The 21157-nt window shown below is 41.1% G+C and overlaps 1 protein-coding gene across 1 annotated transcript in view; it reads right to left on the minus strand.

Moving 5' to 3' along the window:
* CABP7 (calcium binding protein 7) overlaps positions 1-21157 on the minus strand; it is a 116943-nt gene that overhangs the window by 23185 nt on the left and 72601 nt on the right. The window contains exon 3 of the mRNA XM_075853437.1: positions 8021-8133. Within this exon, the coding sequence (XP_075709552.1) occupies positions 8021-8133 (113 nt within the window). The remainder of the gene's footprint in view (positions 1-8020; positions 8134-21157) is intronic.

Below are 21157 nucleotides of genomic sequence, written 5' to 3' on the forward strand. Positions count from 1 at the left end.
CCCGCCATCACTGAACCTGTCAGGTCCGCGGGAGTTTCATCACAATGTACCACCACTAGGAATAATGTACTACAGGGTGGGCCATTTATATGGATACACCTAAATAAAATGGGAATGGTTGGTGATATTAACTTCCTGTTTGTGGCACATTAGTATATGGGAGGGGGGAAACTTTTCAAGCTGGGTGTTGACCATGGCGGCCATTTTGAAGTCGGACATTTTGTATCCAACTTTCGTTTTTTCAATGGGAAGAGGGTCATGTGACACATCAAACTTATCGAGAATTTCACAAGAAAAACAATGGTGTGCTTGGTTTTAACGTTACTTTATTCTTTCATGAGTTATTTACAAGTTTCTGACCACTTATAAAATGTGTTCAAAGTGCTGCCCATTGTGTTGGATTGTCAATGCAACCCTCTTCTCCCACTCTTCACACACTGATAGCAACACCGCAGAAGAAATGCCTCCCGATCTGACCCCCTTAGACTTTTATCTTTGGGGTCATCTGAAGGCAATTGTCTATGCTGTGAAGATACGAGATGTGCAGCAACTGAAACTACGGATACTGGAAGCCTGTGCTAGCATTTCTTCTGCGCCATTGTCAACACCCAGCTTGAAAAGTTTCCCCCCTCCCATATACTAATGTGCCACAAACAGGAAGTTAATATCACCAACCTTTCCCATTTTATTTAGGTGTATCCATATAAATGGCCCACCCTGTATTATGGGAAAAGAAACCGTAATATCAAAAGTCACCTGGAAGTTCTAGCACCTGTATAAAAGCACTTATTCTGGAATAAAGCACTTATATAAACACAAAATGTGAATAAATATTGAACAAATTGAATAAAGGATCCTAAAATCACTCATTGAACATAAGTGAAGAATCAATCAATTTCTTTCAAGAATGCCCTTAACAAGAATTCAAATTAGAGGGGCCCAAAGAACAACACCTGACTGTTGTGTGTGTGGTGCATGTGTTTAAAGGGGTTCTCCAGGATTTTTATATTGATGGCCTAAGGAGAAGGCAGGAGCTCAGGAACATCAGCCAGGCTTTGATTGGCCTGACGCTCCTGATCTCCTATTGGCGACAGACTGCCTCAGTCTGCCAGGCCGGGCGACGCCCGAGCGAGTAGCCCTCGATGTCCTGGAGACCGAGGGAGCCGCAGGCAGAGAGTACATGACACCTATCCTTAGGATAGGTCATCACTATAAGTTCGATAGGGGTTTGACTCCCAGTACCCCCCTCCGTTCAGCTAATTGAAGGGGCTGCGGAATTAGTTCCCAGTTTTACTCTTCCATAACGTCTGTACCTGGGATTGCAACAATCCGGTCCTATTCAAGTGAATGGGACTGGGCTGCAATTCCAGGCACAGCCGCTACAGAAGTGTACAGCGATGTGCCTGGTCAACACTAAAGACACTGATCGCTCCGGTCCATTCAGTCAGCTGATCGTCGGGGCCCGGGGTGCCGGGAGTCAGACCTCCATTGATCTTATATTGATGACCTATCCGAAGGATAGGTGTCACGTACTCTCTGCCTGCGGCTCCCTCGGTCTCCAGGACATCGAGAGCTACTCGCTCGGGCGTCGCCCGGCCTGGCAGACTGAGGCAGTTTGTCGCCAATAGGAGATCAGGAGCGTCAGTCCAATCAAAGCCTGGCTGATGTTCCTGAGCTCCCGCCTTCTCCTTATTTAGTTCAGCCTGGGATAGTTGGCCTTTGTCTGTAATTAGAGTTTCACTTGTACCAGTATAGGGAACGCCGCCCAGTTGTGCACAGAGGTTTGGGAAGAACAGAGACTTCACTGTTTACTGTGTATTTGTTCATGACAATAGGCCATCAATATAAAAGTCCTGGAAGACCCCTGTAAGTACAATTTGAGTCCAGCAGAAAAATATGCCGCATTGTGTCTTTAGTGCTACTTTTGGTGTAAGAGCCTGTTATTCTGTCTAGTGTGTAAGTTGACAAACAACAGTAAAGACATGCTTTCCAGACATTTATCGTTTTTTCATTTTCGTTTTTACCGTCTTGCATTTTAACCCCTTCCCGACATATGACAAAGGCCTCACTCACACGAGCGTGGCGTTTTTGGCATATGAATGCGCGGCTGCGTGCTTTTCGCGCAGCCGCCATCATTATGACACTCCATTTGGATGTTTGTAAACAGAAAAGCACGTGGTGCTTTTCTGTTTTCATTCATCCTTTTGACAGCTGTTGCGCGAATCACGCAGTTCGCACGGAAGTGCTTCCGTGCGGCATGCATGGTTTTCACGCACCCATTGACTTCAATGGGTGCGTGATTCGCGCAAAACGCCGAAAGAACGGACATGTGGTGACTTTTTTTCAGCGGACTCACGCTGAGTAAAAATCACGCACATGTCCACACGGCCCCATAGACTAATATAGGTCCGTGCGACGCTCGTGAAAAGCACGCGCGTTGCACGGACGTGATTCCCGTTCGTCTGAATAAAGCCATACAGTTACGTCATAGCCGGGTAGGGGAAGTATGGAGCGGGCTCACGGAGTGAACCCGCTCCATACGATGCGGGTGTCGATGCGATTCCGCTCGTTTAACTCGTTAAATGCTGTGGTCAATAGCGACCGCAGCATTTAAATCGTTAGAAAGAGGGGGGCGGCCCCTTATAACAGCTCATCGCAGCCCCCGCAACGCAGTCGCGCGGGGGTGGGGGTGGGGCGATGGTTGCTATGGCTGCCTGGGGGCCTAATGAAGGCCCCCAGGTCCGCCATGTTTGTATACCTATTAAGCACTGCCTCCGGCAGGGCTTAATAGATGCCTGTCAGAATCACGATATACTGCAATACATTAATATTGCAGTATATCGTGCAAGCGATCTAACGATCGCTGGTTGAAGTTCCCTAGGGGGATTAATAAAAAAAGTTAAAATTTGTGAAATAAATATTTTTTTTTGTGCAAAAAAAAAATTTGAAATATTAAAAGTTAAAAAAAAAACCCTTTTCCCATTTCCCCCCTAGAGCATAGTAAAAAAAATAAAATAAACATAATTGGTATCGCCGCGTCCGTAAAATTCTAAACTATTACAATATATCATTATTTAACCCGCACGGTGAACGCCGTAAAAAAAGAAATTGTAAACGCCAGAATTTCTATTTTTTGGTCACCTAATCTCCCACAAAAAATGAAATAAAAAGTGATCAAACCGTCCCATGTACACCAAAATGGTATTATTAAAAACTACAGCTTATCCCACAAAAAATAAGCCCTCATACCACTTAATCGACGGAAAAATAAAAAAGTTATGGCTCTCGGAATTTGGCGACACAAAATAAATTTTCTTTTTTACACTTAGGTTTTTACTTGTAAAAGTAGTAAAATATAGAAAAAGCGATATATATTTGGTATCGCCGTAATCGTATTGACCCACAGAATAAAGTTAACATGTTGTTTTAATTGCACAGTGAATTCCGTAAAAACAGCGCGCAAAAAACCATGGAGGAATCGCTGTTTTTTTCATTTTCTACCCCACAAATAATTTTTTCCCGTTTCCTAGTACATTATATGGCAAAATAAATGGTGCTACGAAAAACTACAACTCGTCCCGCAAAAATCAAGCCATCATAGTACTATATTGACGAAAAAATAAATACGTTATGGCTTTTGGAAGGTGAGGAGGAAAAAACGAAAATCTGAAAGTTGTTTACGACGGGAAGGGGTTAAGAGCTATAACTTTTACATTTTTTGACATTGATGTATGAGTGCTTTTTTTGTGCGGGACAGGTTGTATTTTTCAATGGCATTATTAAATGTACCATATAATGTACTGTAAAACTTTTTAAAATTATTTTGCTGGGAAAAATCAGCAATTCTTCCATTGTTTTTAGGGCTTCGTTTTTACCGTGCAGTAAAAATTATATGTTAAGTCTATTCTTTGGGTCAATATGATTACAGTATTACTATATTGATAAAGTTTTTATGTTTTACACTTTGTTAAATACATTTTTCTTTTGTGTTGCTACATTCTGAGACCAATAACGTTTTAATTTTTCTGTCAATGGAGCTCCCTCAAGTTCTGGCGTTTTTTATTTTTATTCTTTCACTGCGTTCACAATGCAGGATAAATAAGATATTTCAATAACTTGGACTTTTACGGACACAGCGATACAAACTATTATATTTTGTAATATTTACATTATATTTTTGTATATTGTTGAAAACTTTATTAAACTTATTTGAGCATGCAATTGTTTGATCACATGTATAATACACTGCAATACTCACTAATATTCACAGAATAAATCAAAATGAAAGTTAAAGTATTGCAGTATACATGGCAAAATTGGTTGTCTAAGCATTGTCAATTTGGGGCAGGGTTATCTGACGCCCTAAGGGATCACCTAGTCTTTAGCAGGACTAGCGCAAGTATACAAAAGAGACTGTTATCTAAGCCTGAGCCTTAGACCAGACCAGGCGTTATCCATTGCTATTACCATGAAAACTACCGCCAGGGATGCCTCTGAAATACAACTCAATGGGCCAAAATATGCTACACATAAAATTTGTGTGAAATACCTCTCATGATGACAGTCAATGCTGGTTTATAAATAAAAATTGCAGGAAATGTCAAGAACGTGGACACATTGAAAAAGTGTGCCGTTCTAAAATGTGCTCCTTAAGTCCAAAGACTCTTGGAGAAGGTATACAACACTCCGGGCACATGAGGTGGCTGGCAGTGAGTCAGACTCCGCCAAAATTGTCTTGGAAAATGACCCTCAGTATTTTAGGAAAAACATTATTACTGATATTACTAAAAAAGACCGTCCTGTCTGTGATAAATAAAAGGGATTACCAGCGTCTTTATGCAAAAATACCATTAAAACAAATGACAGTGGTGCTGTGCACTTATACTGGGGAAACTATGTCCCCACTGCTGGAAAATCAAAGTGATTGTGAATTAAAGAGACAAAATGTATAATCTGTATTTACACGTGCTGCCAAATGGCCATGAATGGATAAGGAAAATAAAACTTAGTTGGCAGACTATTCATATGCTAGAGGCTAAGACTAATACAGCCACCAATGGTCCTTTACAGCTATTAGCTGCCTCATAGCCGATCAGAGGGAATAGGCACACTGAAAGGTATCGAAGGCAGTATAGAGATAGATCCAAGTGCTCCGCTGAAATTTCTTATAGCTTGCACAGTGCCATACGCTATCCGACCAGGGGTAGTTGAGGCGCTACTGAAAGACTCTGATATACTCTCTTCTGTAGAATAGAGTGAGTGGGCCACACATATAGTGCCAGTTGCAAAGAACGGACAAACTGTAGGCACCCGCATCTGTGGTGACATTAAATCAACCATAAGCCCTGTGTTACACACTGTGCAGTACTCTCTGCCAAAAATAAAAGGAGATCTTTGCCGCTCTCTCAGGGGGAGACCGTGCCCCAAAAATTAACGCTTACAGAGGATTGTTCCAATATAATCGCATAGTGTTTGGGATAGCTGTAGCCCCATCTCTATGGCAAAGAGCAATATATATAGTCTTACAAGGAATACGCTATCTGGATGACATTATTGACCGGTATAGATGATGAAGACCATCTGAACAACTAGAAACAGGTACCGTCCAGGTATTAAGAATATGGACTCAATCCCAAGCTTCCTATTAAGTTGTATGTGACGCATCATCTTATGGCATTGGAGCAGTGTTGTTTGATTCAATGAGAGATGAAAGCAAAAGAACAATTGTGTTTGCTTCTAGGTCCTTGTCTGGTACGGGGCATAAATACGTTTAATCAACACTTACATGGCCAAAGGTTCACCCTTGTGACGGCTCATCGACCACTTGAGGCAGTATATAATCCAAAGAAGAGGTACCATCCATGACAGCAGCTTGGCTCTAAAGGTGGGTATTGTTCCTGGGTGCTCACACTTTATGACATGGAGTTTAAAGAGACAAAACTGCAGGGCAATGCTGATGGTATGTCACGTGCTCCCTTATGCCAATCAGAGAAATACACTCAGGAGGATGAGGACCTGGAAGTTTACTCTGACATGCTGGTGGATCAACTACCTATTTACTAATAATATAATTGTCAGGGAAACGAGAAATTATCCAGTATTATCAAAGGTAATGAATTTGATCCTTAAAGGTTGGCCTATATTATAGGTATTCAGCCAGGAGAGATCAATTATCAGTCTGTCAAGTGACTCTTGTGCCGGTCCAGAGTGTTGATACTGCTCAAGCCACATGGCGAGGTAATTGAAAAACTATATGTAGGCCGCCTGGGGACAGTAAAAATAAAAAGTCATATGTGGTGGCCAGGAATTGATGGTCAGATTGAATTTGTGATTAAGGGGTGTGAAGGTTCTCAAGGCTTTTGAAATTCCCCATCCATTGCTGCATTACACTCCTGGGAATGGACCAGGAATTGACAGGGCCACATGAGGCACGAAAAATTTATTACAAATATGGCAGAAACTGGTGTAAATTATAGCGGAAATCTATGCCAGCTCTTAGCTGCCGTAGAATTCTCTTTCTAGCTCATGGACGGCCAAAGATGCACCTAATTTAGAGAGAGGCATGCGCATCTTAATTAATAAATTAGGCACTTCTTACTCTTGATTACAAGCTGGGGTAATTTATTCCAAGACTGGACCGCTGATGTATGTTGTGCAGGTGGTTGTGGCGTCGCCACAGTGATCAGATTGCAGAGGCCACTGCAAAAAGGAATAGTAGTCAGACACCTGAACTGATTTACAGTTTCAGGGCTTGGGTACCTGAAACTGTACAAAAAGGAATCGCTGAGTTGGTTGAACCATTAGGACTTTCGACAGAATCTGTTTTCACCGGAACCAAAGAAAGCTTTAGCGTGTATTGTAGATTCTCAATCTCAGCAAGAAATTCCTTCAGTACAACCTGCCCCACTGGAATTTCTACATTGATACCCTGACAGTTAGGAAAGCACCTCAAAGACTGAATTTTTAGATTATAGAACAATATAAATGTTTGTGCTAGTTTTAGAATTTCTACATTTAGCTAGCCATGTTGAGAGGAGTGTGGTGTATGTGTTTCAGTAATATTTGTGTCTGGCGTAATGAAGAATCTAGTTTTCAGTGTTTTTTTTGTGTAAGACCCTGTTATTCCGTGTAGTGTGTAAGTTGACGAACAACAGTAAAGACATCCCTGAAACTGCTGAGCCTTTATTGAAATCCAATGGTAATAAATCAGTCACAGATGCAACAATGTGGTTATGCCATATAGCAGGAAAATAGTGGGGAAAGATTCAAGTCAAGTCTAGTTCACGAAAATGCAACTTTAATGGACAAGCTAAACCTGTGATACAAACACAGGCACATAGGTGAAATGTATTATCCTATAGGTTTGCTTGGTTGCTAAATTGCTCTACCCAGTGGATTACATGATTACATTTATCCCTGTGCACCTTATATATGTTAGAAGAATAGGCTAGTGACACTGCCAAACGGACACCAATGGGGGCACAATGTGTAGAAATAGAACAATCATTTACAACTGTCACTTTCGATAAGTTTGTTAGAGAAAAAGGAGCATGCACCAATAGTTGGTATGTTCACTACAAACTATATAGCATGGAGGCCACAGCACAAGCCATATTGTCCTATCACAGACATTAGGGTGTGAATACAAAACTGCAACACTATATAAAGGTCCTTTTACACAGTCCAATTATCGGGCAAACGAGCATTCACAGAACGTCGGGCCGTGTAAGAGGACACTAAGGAGATGAGATGTATTTGAAGGTTGAGGATTATTCATCTAGCCTCCTGGTTAAAGGACCATGACATACCTCAAACAGAAAAATCTGAATTTATGGTACCTTGCATTTCAGTTGTATTGTCAAGCTTATCATGACAGTTCCAGGTCAGAATGGTAATGCTTTGGTTCTTTCTGACCCCAATAATTAATTGGTAATCATTGATTTAATTGTATCGGTCTATTTAGTTACTTTTCTAGACTTTAGCTCCAAAATATAGATTTGTGTAAACCTGTGCAAAATACCTTCCAAAATACAGTGTCAAAGTCAGCACCATGAAACTTGTCCGGGATCCCAGTAGTCGTGATTTTTGGTCCCAGTAATGTCACAAACTCTTCAAAATCCACCTGGCCATCACCTGAAAAAAATTGAAAAATTCAACGCTATGAATATGTGATGCCACTTACAGTTTCAGTCTATAAAGACAAAATTTTACACTGATCCTGAGTTACAACTTGTATTATAGTCCAGAGCAGCATTCGCAGTTCTGCTGGTCAGCATTGGAAACTGTCAAAGACGCCAATAACAGGTTAGCTGTACTTCCATAAAGCAGTGGACCAGTTTTTACTACATCAGACTACTCTACAAGTTTACTGTAAGGATTCAACTTACCAGGATAAAAATTTCTGTGCAGATAATAAATTAGCAAGGAATTCTGGGAGATTTTTATTTCAAAGCCAGCAGAATTGTTATTGCAGCTCTATGCAATAATACAAGCTGTAGCACAGGATCAGTACTAACAACCCTTGGTTCCCTATCTGGGTACCAAGTTAGTATTACTTTTTCCTGGATTTGTAATACTTTTTAGGTGATACTATTGCTTTAGCAGCTCTTCAGTAAGGAGATATGTGGGCTATTTTCTCACATTAATACTTGTGGGATGTTTTAAACTAGACCACTACTGGGCACCAGTGAATGGTTATTACATGTTTCTCCCTATGGTATCTCCAAGTATGTGTTATGTCGGAGGGCCTGGCGGGCACATACGTAAAGCTCTAGCAGAAGTTTAATCTGTGAATTCCTCCTAACCTGGTTTCCAGTATGACAGGCCAACTGCACATAAGTCTACTGCTTTAGCTGCACAAAAGTGCAACAGGCAATCTTTCTTCTGAACTCAAGGGACAGAAAGCGCACTTCACTGAAATGTTTGAGGCTTAGATAACGTTGTGTGAAGCTTATTTGCTGCTATGTGACGTAATTCAATTTCAACTGGGCAGTAAGAAGTTAATATGTACTTTTAAGGCATCAGGGTCCAGAGCAAACTATACATTGAACACAGTGTTAAAAATATTTAATCTTATATGCACTCTAAACAGGTTGGACTAAGGGCTCATTCAGATGAGCGTTATACTCATCCGTGTGCAGTGAGTTAAAACAACGCACAGCACATGGACCCATTGATTTCAATGAGGCTATTCAGACATGCGTGAGTTTTAACCCAGCGAGTGTCCGTTGCGTGAAACTCACTGCATGTCCTATATTGGTGCGTTTTCATGCACCTAGCCGCCCATTGAAGTCTATGGGTGCATGAAAAGCACGGACAGCACACGGACAATATCCGTGTGCTGTCCGTGTTTCGTGCATCAAATACATAGAAAAGCAGAGAAATAAAGGTAAAAAAAAAATGAAGTGCTTGCACAGACGTGATAAACACATGCCACACGCAGAGCACACTGATGCCAATATGCAACGCACACGGAAAAGAAATGTAGGAAAAACACTGCATTTTTTACGCGAGCAAATCCAACACACTCGTTTGAATGTAGCCTTAGGCCCCATGCACACGACCTTAGAATTCGTCTGTAATTACGGACCGTAATTACAGTCCCCAATTACGAACCCATTAATTTCTGTTGACCACGGACACCTTCCCGTATATTTAGGGGAATGTGTCTGGGTCATAGAAAGCCTCCGCAAAAGATAGGACATGTGCTATATTTTGCATTTTACGGACCGAAAATGCAGATGGCTGTCCATGGTTACGGGCACTGCCGTGTGCATGGGGCCTAAATGTGTAAATGGCCTTATAATTTTCCAGTTTACTACTTGTACCTTACCAATATTGCCCAGTGCATCAACACTTAGAAGTAAGTTGTCCAGCTGATGTTCTCTTTAAAGTAATGTTTTGCCTTTCATCTATGGCAGCTTTATAGCATATACATTCAAATGCCACCTAGGCAGTAAATGTATGTTCAGCGCATAGATGTGACTCTTGTCATAAACATACTCGGAGAGCTTACTCTCTGGAACCTACGTGGATGGAATATACATATTCATTTGTATGCTTGTTTATATCCTGGAGATGTCTGCAGTGGCAATATCTTACAAAGTAAGGTCTGGAATGAGATATTTTACAATTGGCTGCACTGCTAACAAAGTGTTTCCTTTCTCTGATATATATGGACATGGGTAGCAATACACTCAGGCTGGGTTCACACGACCTATTTTCAGGCGTAAACGAGGCGTATTATGCCTCGATTTACGCCTGAAAATAGGGCTACAATACGTCGGCAAACATCTGCCCATTCATTTGAATGGGTTTGCCGACGTACTGTGCAGACGACCTGTAATTTACGCGTCGTCGTTTGACAGCTGTCAAACGACGACGCGTAAATTGACTGCCTTGGCAAAGAAGTGCAGGGCACTTCTTTGCAACGTAATTTGAGCCGTTCTTCATTGAACTCAATGAAGAGCAGCTCAAGATTTACGAGCGTCTCGGACGCCTCGCATAATACGAGGAGGAGCTTTTACGGCTGAAACGAGGCAGCTGTTTTCTCCTGAAAACAGTCTGTCATTTCAGCCTTAAAAGCCTCTCATCGTGTGCACATACCCTAACAGTTTTATTAAACTGCAGAGTTCTGAAATAGAATAATATAATATCGAAGCTAAATAAAAAACTTGAACTACCCTTCCTTTATCTTTGTTGGGTAGAATAAACATATTTAAGATCATTTACCTACTGAAATTTTCGGACCTCTTTCATGCTAGTCCGGTTTCCCTACCCCTTGGATGCTTTCAGCAAGTACATGGTGTCCTTCGCTCCTTTTATTGGCAAGGGTAACCACCTAGATTTAGCCTAGTGACACTACAGGTGCCCAGAGATACAGGTGGTCTTGCAGCACCTAATTTTGGCATCTATTTTCTGGTATATGCTAATTGATGGCTGGAAACTGATCAATACAATGCCATATGGTGCCCTCCTAGGCTTAATGAGAGTCTGTCCAAGTTCATTTTCTGGTATAAAACCCTCTGTAGGCCTTGACTATTTTAATTGAAAGTGATGGCCCATGAATTGACAGTGGCTAGTGCTATATGCGTTCAGCACATCTGAACTCTCTCCCCAAACTCCTTTGTGGCACAATCCCCACCTTCCAAATCTGTTAGACCATTCAGCTGGCAGGTTCTTGGCAAACAAGGGTTTAAAATACCTAGATCAATTATTTTCTGTCTCTGCGACATTTCCAACTTTTGCTGCCTTGCAGGTTTCAATTAAGTTGCCTAATTCTGCACTCTTTCAATACTTCCAGCTTCATCCCACAATTCATGCACAATTTGAATCCCTCTAAGTGCCGCTGGCTTTCTCTAAGCTGGAGACTCTTCTTATGTCTCCTGACCTGGTGAAGCATTTGACACGCATTTATGAGCTGTTGCATTCCAGTGTTACCAACACATTTGATAAAGCCCAAACTAAATAGAGGGAATATCTGCCAGAGCTAGGGGGATAATGACTGGCAATAAGTAATAGATTCTTACATGCCCACCAAAGTGAGCTTTAGGGATGTTTTTACACAATATAGATTTATCCACAGGGTTTACTACACCCCTATTAGACTAGGGAAAATATTAATCTCGCATTTGGATGCCTATTTTCGGTGTTGTGTCTCGACTTGGACCTTTATTAATGCTTTATTCATGCTGTCTGGTCCTTCTCCAGGTTAAGCTTGTACTGGTCCAAACTTATACTTTTTTTGCACTCCCACTTTGAGTTTCCAAGGATCCTCTCCCCTCAAATCTGCCTTCTAGGAATTCTAGATGAGGTGATTTAAGGGCCTTATAAAAGACTATTTTATTGTATGCTGCTCTTTTAGGCGAGGAATGTAGTAATAATGGTATGGAAATCAACCAACACACCACTGTTATCCCATTGGATTGGTCTAGTAAATAAATATGTGCCACTCTACAAAATCCTTTATATGTGTAGAAAGCGCCTGCATAAATTCAAAGAAGTCTTCTTGGTCTTCTTGGCTTGCCACACTTGAGTCTGTTCCTTAGGGACTCCTTCTTTAGTTGATGAGTGAAGTTCTGAAATTTCAATCAACAGTGTTGGTGTATATTCTGGGTTACCTGGGGGGGAAGGGGGTGGTTCGGGTGCCGACTGTTTGTGTCTGTTTTCTTTTTCTGTATGTTGTGTGGATTTGTGTGACTAAGATTGTTTCTCTGGAACTATATTAATATAATCGGTTGGGGATGAGTATCCTTGACACCTGCTGATCTATATATACTATTGATTTGTGCAGTTTTCTATCAGTTTATGTTTGTCTCTATACTGGGCAATATCGCACATTTGTGATTTCACTTCAGTTCCACAGTTGTTAACTGATTATTTTATCTGTGTTTATGAAACTTAAATAAAGCCTTTACAAAAAATAAAAAAATAAATGCTATAATATCATTTTCAGTTATAATATAGACTACAAGACATGCATGCAAAGTGTGGGGACCGCCATCAGGGAAGGGGACATAATAAACACATATTTGTATGCCTAAGGATTAAAGGGATTTTCCTCCCACATTTATTGATGACATATCGATGCTTGGAAAGAAGACATTGTGGCCCCTTCATTTTTTCCCTGACACAGTGCCACTCCCAACAAGTGTTATGCAGAGAATTGCAACACAGCACTATTCAAGTGGGTTTTGCTGGGTCAGGGCATTTCGGACCCCTTGTTCTAGCCATCAGTTGGCATTCCAGTGGCTGTACCCTCACTGGTCATTGATACCATAACGATATGCTATCAATGTACACTACCGTTCAAAAGTTTAGGGTCACTTAGAAATTTCCTTATTTTTGCAAGAAAAGCACAGTTTTTTTCAATGAAGATAACATTAAATTAATCAGAAATACACTCTATACATTGTTAATGTGCTAAATGACTATTCTAGCTGCAAACGTCTGGTTTTTAATGCAATATCTACATAGGTGTATAGAGGCCCATTTCCAGCAACCATCACTCCAGTGTTCTAATGGTTCATTGTGTTTGCTAACTGTGTTAGAAGGCTAATGGATGATTAGAAAACACTTGAAACCCCTTGTGCAATTATGTTAGCACCGCTGTAAACTGTTTTGCTGTTTAGAGGAGCTATTAGGCTCGGTTCACACAACCTATTTTCAGACGTATACGAGGCGTTTTTTGCCTCGTTTTACGTCTGAAAATACGTCTCAAATACATTGTCAAACATCTGCCCATTACTTTCTATGGGTATAACGCTGTATTGTTCCCACAACGCGTAATTTTACGCGTCGTACGGCAATTACGACGCGTAAAATTACGCCTCGTAAAAAGAAGTGCAGGACACTTCTTTGGACGTTTTTGGAGCTGTTTTCTCATAGACTCCAATGAAAACAGCTCCAAAAACGGACGTAAAAAACGCCGCGAAAACGCAGCGAAAAATGCAGCGAAAAACGCGAGTTGCTCAAAAAACGTCTGAAAAGCAGGGGCTGTTTTCCTTTGAAAACAGCTCTGTATTTTCAGACGTTTTTGGTCACTACGTGTGCACATACCCTAAAACTGACCTTCCTTTGAGCTAGTTGAGAATCTGGAGCATTACATTTGTGGGTTAGATTAAACTCTCAAAATGGCTAGAAAAAGAGAGCTTTCATGTGAAACTCGACAGTCTATTCTTGTTCTTAGAAATGAAGGCTATTCCATGCAAGAAATTGCCAAGAAACTGAAGATTTCCTACAACGGTGTGTACTACTCCCTTCAGAGGACAGCACAAACAGGCTCTAACCAGAGTAGAAAGAGAAGTGGGAGGCCCTGCTGCACAACTGAGCAATAAGACAAGTACATTAGAGTCTCTAGTTTGAGAAATAGACGCCTCACAGGTCCTCAACTGGCAGCTTCATTAAATAGTACCCACAAAACACCAGTGTCAACGTCTACAGTGAAGAGGCGACTCCGGGATGCTGGCCTTCAGGGCAGAGTGGCAAAGAAAAAGCCATATCGGAGACTAGCTAATAAAAGGAAAAGATTAATATGGGCAAAAGCACACAGACATTGGACAGAGGAAGATTGGAAAAAGGGGTTATGGACAGACAAATCGAAGTTTGAGGTGTTTGGATCACACAGAAGAACATTTGTGAGACGCAGAACAACTAATAAGATGCTGGAAGAGTGCCTGACGCCATCTGTCAAGCATGGTGGAGGTAATGTGATGGTCTGGGGTTGCTTTGGTGCTGGTAAAGTGGGAGATTTGTACAAGGTAAAAGGGATTTTGAATAAGGAAGGCTATCACTCCATTTTGCAATGCCATGCCATACCCTGTGGACAGCGCTTGATTGGAGCCAATTTCATCCAAAATAGGACAATGACCCAAAGTACACCTCCAAATTATGCAAGAACTATTTAGGGAAGAAGCAGGCAGCTGGTATTCTATCTGTAATGGAGTGGCCAGCGCAGTCACCAGATCTCAACCCCATAGAGCTGTTGTGAGAGCAGCTCGACCGTATGGTACGCAAGAAGTGCCCATCAAGCCAATCCAACTTGTGGGAGGGGCTTCTGGAAGCATGGGGTGAAATTTCTCCCGATTACCTCAGCAAATTAACAGCTAGAATGCCAAAGGTCTGCAATGCTGTAATTGCTGCAAATGGAGCATTCTTTGACGAAAGCAAAGTTTGAAGGAGAAAATTATTATTTGAAATAAAAATCATTATTTCTAACCTTGTCAATGTCTTGACTATACTTTCTAGTCATTTTGCAACTCATTTGATAAATATAAGTGTGAGTTTTCATGGAAAACAAAAAATTGTCTGGGTGACCCCAAACTTTTGAACGGTAGTGTATGTGGAAGGAAAGCCTCTTTAAGGCCCTGTTCACACAGAGTTTTTTGCAGGTGGAAAAATCTGCCTCAAAATTACTTTGAGGCAGATTTTGACCTGCCTGCACTCTGTTTGCCGCGTTTTCTGCTGCGTTTTTCACAGCCTTTTTGGGCCGCAGGCAAAAAGCGCCACGACATCCACTTCCTCTGCCTCCCATTGATGTCAAAGGGAGGTCTGAGATGGAAAGCGGAAAGGGCTAAAGAAATGACGCTCCTTTTTCCCGCCAGCGTTTTTTCCACTTGCGGGAAAATGCCTCTGCCTGCCATTAAAATCAATGGGAGGCGTTTTAGGACGTTTCTTGGCACGGTTTCCGCATCAAAAAACGCACCAAAAAAACTCAGTGTGAACAGGGCCTCAGAAACAATACAGAAGAGATACAGAACATGTATGATGGGGCAGGACTTGCTATAGTGCCTGTAGCATTTAGTCATCGGCTTATGGTCATGTCTGTTGCCTGCATCATAAACATTGTCTGTGAATATTTCTTCTGTGACAAAGGAAAAATAAGGGACCTTACACCCTCGTTTGTACATTAAAATCTCTAATGTCTGATATACATCCCAAATTTTGCACACCATAGCTAGCCCTTTTAAAGGGTAACTAAAATTCAACAAACTATGTCACTATGACATGTCAGAAGTTTTGATTGGTGGGGGTCCGAGCACTGAGACCCCCACCAATTCCTAAAACGAGGCAGCAGAAGCGCTCGTGTGAGCGCTGAGCCGCTAAGTTTCTGTTTGGCTTTTTCTGGAAATCAATGTATCGATGTACGGACTCAATAGAAAGTCTATGAGCCTGTACTCCGATACATCGGCTTTCCGGAAAAAGCCGAACAGACACGAAGCGGCTGAGCGCTCACACGAGTGATTCTGCCACTTCGTTTAGTGATTGGTGGGGTCTCGGTGCTCAGACCCCCACCAATCAAACCTACTGACATGTCACTATGACATGTCAGAAGTTTGTTGAATGTTTAGTTACCCTTTAAAGGTGACCTACTATATTAGATAATGTGATAAATAATGAATTCCTTTCCTACAATAAATTTAAAGGTAACTTTGAAAATTTCTGTTTTGTCAGGCAGCTTTAGTGCACAAGCTTTCAAAGAATAAAAAGAACCCTCAAAATCAGCTGTTAACCAAAATATACCACTGCACCTACATGTTACACTCACAGGAAAAACGCAAGGAAGGTAAGCCATGTTGTTTGGTAGGTCACAGTGCTGCTTTAGTTGTGTTTTTATTTTTAATGGGTCGATTAGCGCAGCAGAATTCCCACCAAATACAATAAAAACCTAACAGCAGAAAGGAGGCTAACCAAGACCAGCTTTTCAAATCGGATTGAAATCCATGGAGATCTCAAAAAGGGTTTTCCAGCCAGTAAAAATTGATGGCCTATCCTCAGGGATGTTGGGTCTGGGTCCGATTCCCGGGACCCCTGCCGATCAGCTGTTTTGAAGGGGTGCAGCGCTTGTCCGAATGTTAAATTATCATCGCTAAATGTGTGTCGAAGATTCACAGTGAGGAAGTAGAAATGAAGGGGAAGCAGCGCTTGTACGAGCGCTGCACCCCCTTCAAAACAGCTGATCAGCGGGGGTCCCGGGAGTCTGACCCCGACCCATCAGCTATTGATGGCCTATCCTGAGGATAGGCCATCAATTTTTACTGGCTGGAAAACCACTTTAACTTTACTTGACTCTGTTCATACCACACACCTCGCATATATGCAGGGAAAGTCTATCGACAAACATATATGCCAAACGTATAATCCTGCAACTGTATGCCTATATAGTTATCGGAAGTTGCCTATTGACCCTTAGTATAATATAAGTTTTATTGCGGGATCCCTCTATATTAAGAAACTTAGTCAACGACACTTCAGTACAATGAACTAAAAGGTCGGCTGAAGCAGATCGCTTAAACATATACGGAAAGGACCCTTGTGGTATACAAATTTCAAGAAAGAACAAAAACTGCGCTACTCTGTTTTATTAAGCAATCATAGTCTTTTGGATGAGGAGATGAATTCGCCTATGGCAGTTTTACGTAATCCCACACTTTGTCAAGGCCCCAGCGTTATCTCTAAACACGCCCCCTTATATACAATACATTTGAACTTCAATGATACAACAATTAGGGTATGTGCACACACACTAATTACGTCCGTAATTGACGGACGTATTTCGGCCGCAAGTAGTGGACCGAACTCAGTGCAGGGAGCCGGGCTCCTAGAATCATACTTATGTACGACGCTAGGAGTCCCTGCCTCTCCGTGGAACTACTGTCCCCTACTGAAAACACGATTACAGTACGGGACAGTTGTCCTGCACTGTGTTTGGTCCGGTACTTGCGGCCGAAATACGTCCGTAAATTACGGACGTAATTAGTGTGTGTGCACATACCCTTACAGTAAGGCACCACGCCTCCCCAGGAAGTCATCACAGACCATGTGGAATGTCAAGCTTCCATCTACAGCCTCTACAAACCAGCTTGTAAAATGGACTATCTTCATCCACCTGTTCATTCCTCAACCAATTGTCATCTTTACTCCCAGGAGTCGTCAGTTGTAATCTGGCACAAATGTGCCGATACAAGCAAATATTTATCACTTTATAGGTCTCCAATTCCACACAAATTGTCCAATATTGTCCCGTGATGAACCAACTAGGTTTGGGAAACGCGTTGGGACGGTTATGAAGTGTCAGAGTTGTGGTCATTTTATGCAATATTTGGTGCTTAGAAATTACACTAATTGTGTGTAATAGAAATTTTTGTATCCCTGGAGTTTTTCCATAGGTGGTGTATGGTACCACGCCATCTAGATATAAATTTCTGGATACTCCAGGTGATTATTGTGGATTACTTATTTGTTTAAACCCTGGTTGTGTGAGGGGTATTTGTATTCAAAAGAATTATATAGAGTATTGTAATCTGAATAAAGAATAAAGGTTATGTTTTATGATGAATTCCCACTCCGTGATACTACTTGTTTCTTTGAGGAACCCACATATTGATTTCAGTGATAAACGATGAAGGGTGAGTATGTTGCACCATAATACACGCTGCATGTGTTTTAAAAATTTATTCAGACTTTTTTTTAAATGCCTGCAAGTCGCATGCACCGAGGATCATTGTTATGGCATTCATACATATGTTGCATCAGTCTAGGACAATCATCACCCGTACTTGAAGAGCGCACACGTTCTCCGAACATTTTGTAGATTGGTCGGATATTTTTTCCAATATAAAAACGACTACATATAACACGAATTGTGTTCTGCAAATAATTAGGTAAATCGCCTGAACTGCACAGCCATGGAACATTAAGGTACCTAGTGAGGTTCAGGTGACCACATTTAAAATTGCCTCTTGGCAAAGAATCCTGCAACTAATTCCCTTTATGTGTTTGCGCTGTCAATTGTCCTTTAAGCCGTATATCCCACAAAGTTTTGCATCTTCCAAAAAATACTATTGGCTTTTATATTGCAACTTTAGACAGTAGGGGATCATTTTCAATAATGTGCCAATTCTTTGCAATACTTGAATGTATAACGTCACTCATGGGGCTATATTGAAAGGATAGAAAAAACTGTCTGTCCTTTTCATTTTTGTTTTTATCTCCTAAAGGGGCTTTATGATTCTATTTGCCTTGGCCAAGGCATTCCTGATGATATTTTCAGTCTTTAGAAACTGACCATAGGGAAGAGATTTTTTTATGGTTTGGGTGGTAATTATCATACCTTGCAAGTGCATTAGTGGCCTCAGGCTTATAATAGCTTTTTGTCTGAAGCTGTCCCTTCACTACTGTAACTTGCCCACCCAAGAATTCTATCTCTTGATCTCTGAACTTACTGGTAAATTTCATATGAAATCTGAGAATTGTTCCGATGACCTGGACCAGCTGATGAATAAATCATCTATGTATAGAAGATAAATATTGTAAAATATTGTATATATTGTGAATATTTTTTTCTTCAAAATCTGCAAGAAAAATGTTTTCCAGTGCTTGTTGGTGCTACGAAGTACCATCAAATTGAAATGAATTGCGGCTTAGGACAAATTGTAGAGACTCACAGATAAACTCATCAAAAACGGTATCCTCCTTCGTGTACTGCAATTGACGTCTAACATCCTGTACACCCGCATCCTGTGGGATTCGCATCTACAGGCTTTCGCCATTAATGCTAGCCAGCTTTTGTTGCCACCCAAAATCAAACAAGATGGACAAGTCCTTAGTGTCCTGTAAATATGGAAGGAATACTTCTCAATAAGGGTCTCAATACCCAATCCAAATAGCGTGAGAGTGGCTCAGTAACTGGAACAACAACCAAGTCTCCTAATTGTAGTGAGGATGGGCTCAAAGATTTCTGTATTTTTTAGATAAAATACCAGTATTTTTCCACTCCTCTCCTTAACAACAACTGTAATAGTCTCTGATAGGAGACAGTAGGATCTTTTATCAAGACGTCATATACCATGCGATTATTGAGCTGACACATTTCTAATTCAATATAACAGCTTTTAGACAACATCACTGTTTTGCCCCCTCATCTGCCGGCTTCAAAATAATCTCCTTATGGGAACTTAACTAGGCCTTTCTTTCCTCCGATGTTATATTTGGAGTAGGACCTGTTTAAAAGAAAATGTCCAAAGGGGAGCCAGCAGGTAAGGGGGGGTTTACATAGATGGTACACCACCCATAAATCTCTCAAAGACACACGCACTAGTACTCAATTCTAAATATTCCTCAGAGAAACCCATCAGTTGGTATAACATTCTTTTATCATAATCAGAATTAGCACTAAGGCTAAAACCTAATGTACTTAACAGCCTGTTTTTCCCTAATTGGTCTGTCAGTTACATTTACTTGATCTCCAAACAACCTATGTAAGTTCATTTTACGTACAGCCTTATATAGGTCAATTTAAAAATCATCAAATTCTAAATCTGAAAAATTAATGAAAAAATGTAAACCTTTGGACAGTAACAAAATACATTCTGGAAAAAGAAGAAAGTGATCCGGCGCTGTGTTTAGTTAAAAAGGAAATCCGTTCCCAAGTTTATTATGGAAAATGGTTAAAAATTGCAGGAGACGCAGTCTCAAGGTGTGTATGAATAGCGGGCTAGATGGCCTTGGCCTACGCGTTTCGAGCAAGCGTGTTGCTCTTAATCATGGCAAAAAGAATATTCTTTTTGCCATGATTAAGAGCAACACGCTTGCTCGAAACGCGTAGGCCAAGGCCATCTAGCCCGCTATTCATACACACCTTGAGACTGCGTCTCCTGCAATTTTTAACCATCTTCCATAATAAACTTGGGAACGGATTTCCTTTTTAACTAAACACAGCGCCGGATCACTTTCTTCTTTTTCCTGATCTACTGACCGCCGGCCGTAGCGGGGATCCGTGCGAGGTGTTCGGAGACGCAATTACTGGTGAGCTGGAGGTCTCCTCCCCCTTTTTTTCTTACTAAAATACATTCTGCTGATAGAGCAAGATCAGCCAAATTAATTACATTAATGTCATTATATGTGTCAGAAATATCTAGTGATGTTGTGTTGCAAGAAACATAATCGCCTACCTTCTCTAGGAGACCTGCTTTCGTTTGACACCTACATTGCTGCCTTTAATTCCTTTGGCTGCTACTTCTTGTGTGCCTCCTAAAAGGTCACCCATATCAGACACAGGGCCATTGGGAGTGTCCATAGCCGATCCATACTGCATTACATTGTCTACATGGCTTGAATCTGAGACAGAATCTGTAGTCCAGTAATCCGGATTTTTATATTGCGGTTTGGGACATCAGTTTTTTCTTATCATTCGACTGCCCCACTAAAACATCTGTCAGCCATTATTTGTCCCAGAGGAATTTATCCTTTTTATTCTCTTTTATTTCAGCTTGTCTAGGGATGATCTTCTTATCCACTTTTCTGAGAACTGTTAGGAATTGGGATTCCGTTAGTTTTTTTTAAAATTCCACCTTGGCCTTTCGAACTTCTTCTTTTACCAATGCGTACTCTTTCTCAGTATGTGACAGTATGAGTTGCGTTAAATTAAGAAAATGCTGGACATGCAATTGTTTCCATTCAGAGGTAAAGTCCACATCCTCTTGGTATTGGGATATTTCCTTGCGTATGTACAGACCCCATGGTGAATGGTAGCAATCTTTATAAGACTGTACTAAATTGACAGTCCAAAACAGGTTTACTTCTCTTTCGGTTAATGACATAACTTTGCTCTCCAGTGTTTTTGTACCCATCACCTGCAACTCCTCCTTGAGATTGCACC

This window comes from Rhinoderma darwinii, chromosome 1 (assembly GCF_050947455.1).
Source record: "Rhinoderma darwinii isolate aRhiDar2 chromosome 1, aRhiDar2.hap1, whole genome shotgun sequence".
NCBI lineage: Eukaryota > Metazoa > Chordata > Amphibia > Anura > Rhinodermatidae > Rhinoderma > Rhinoderma darwinii.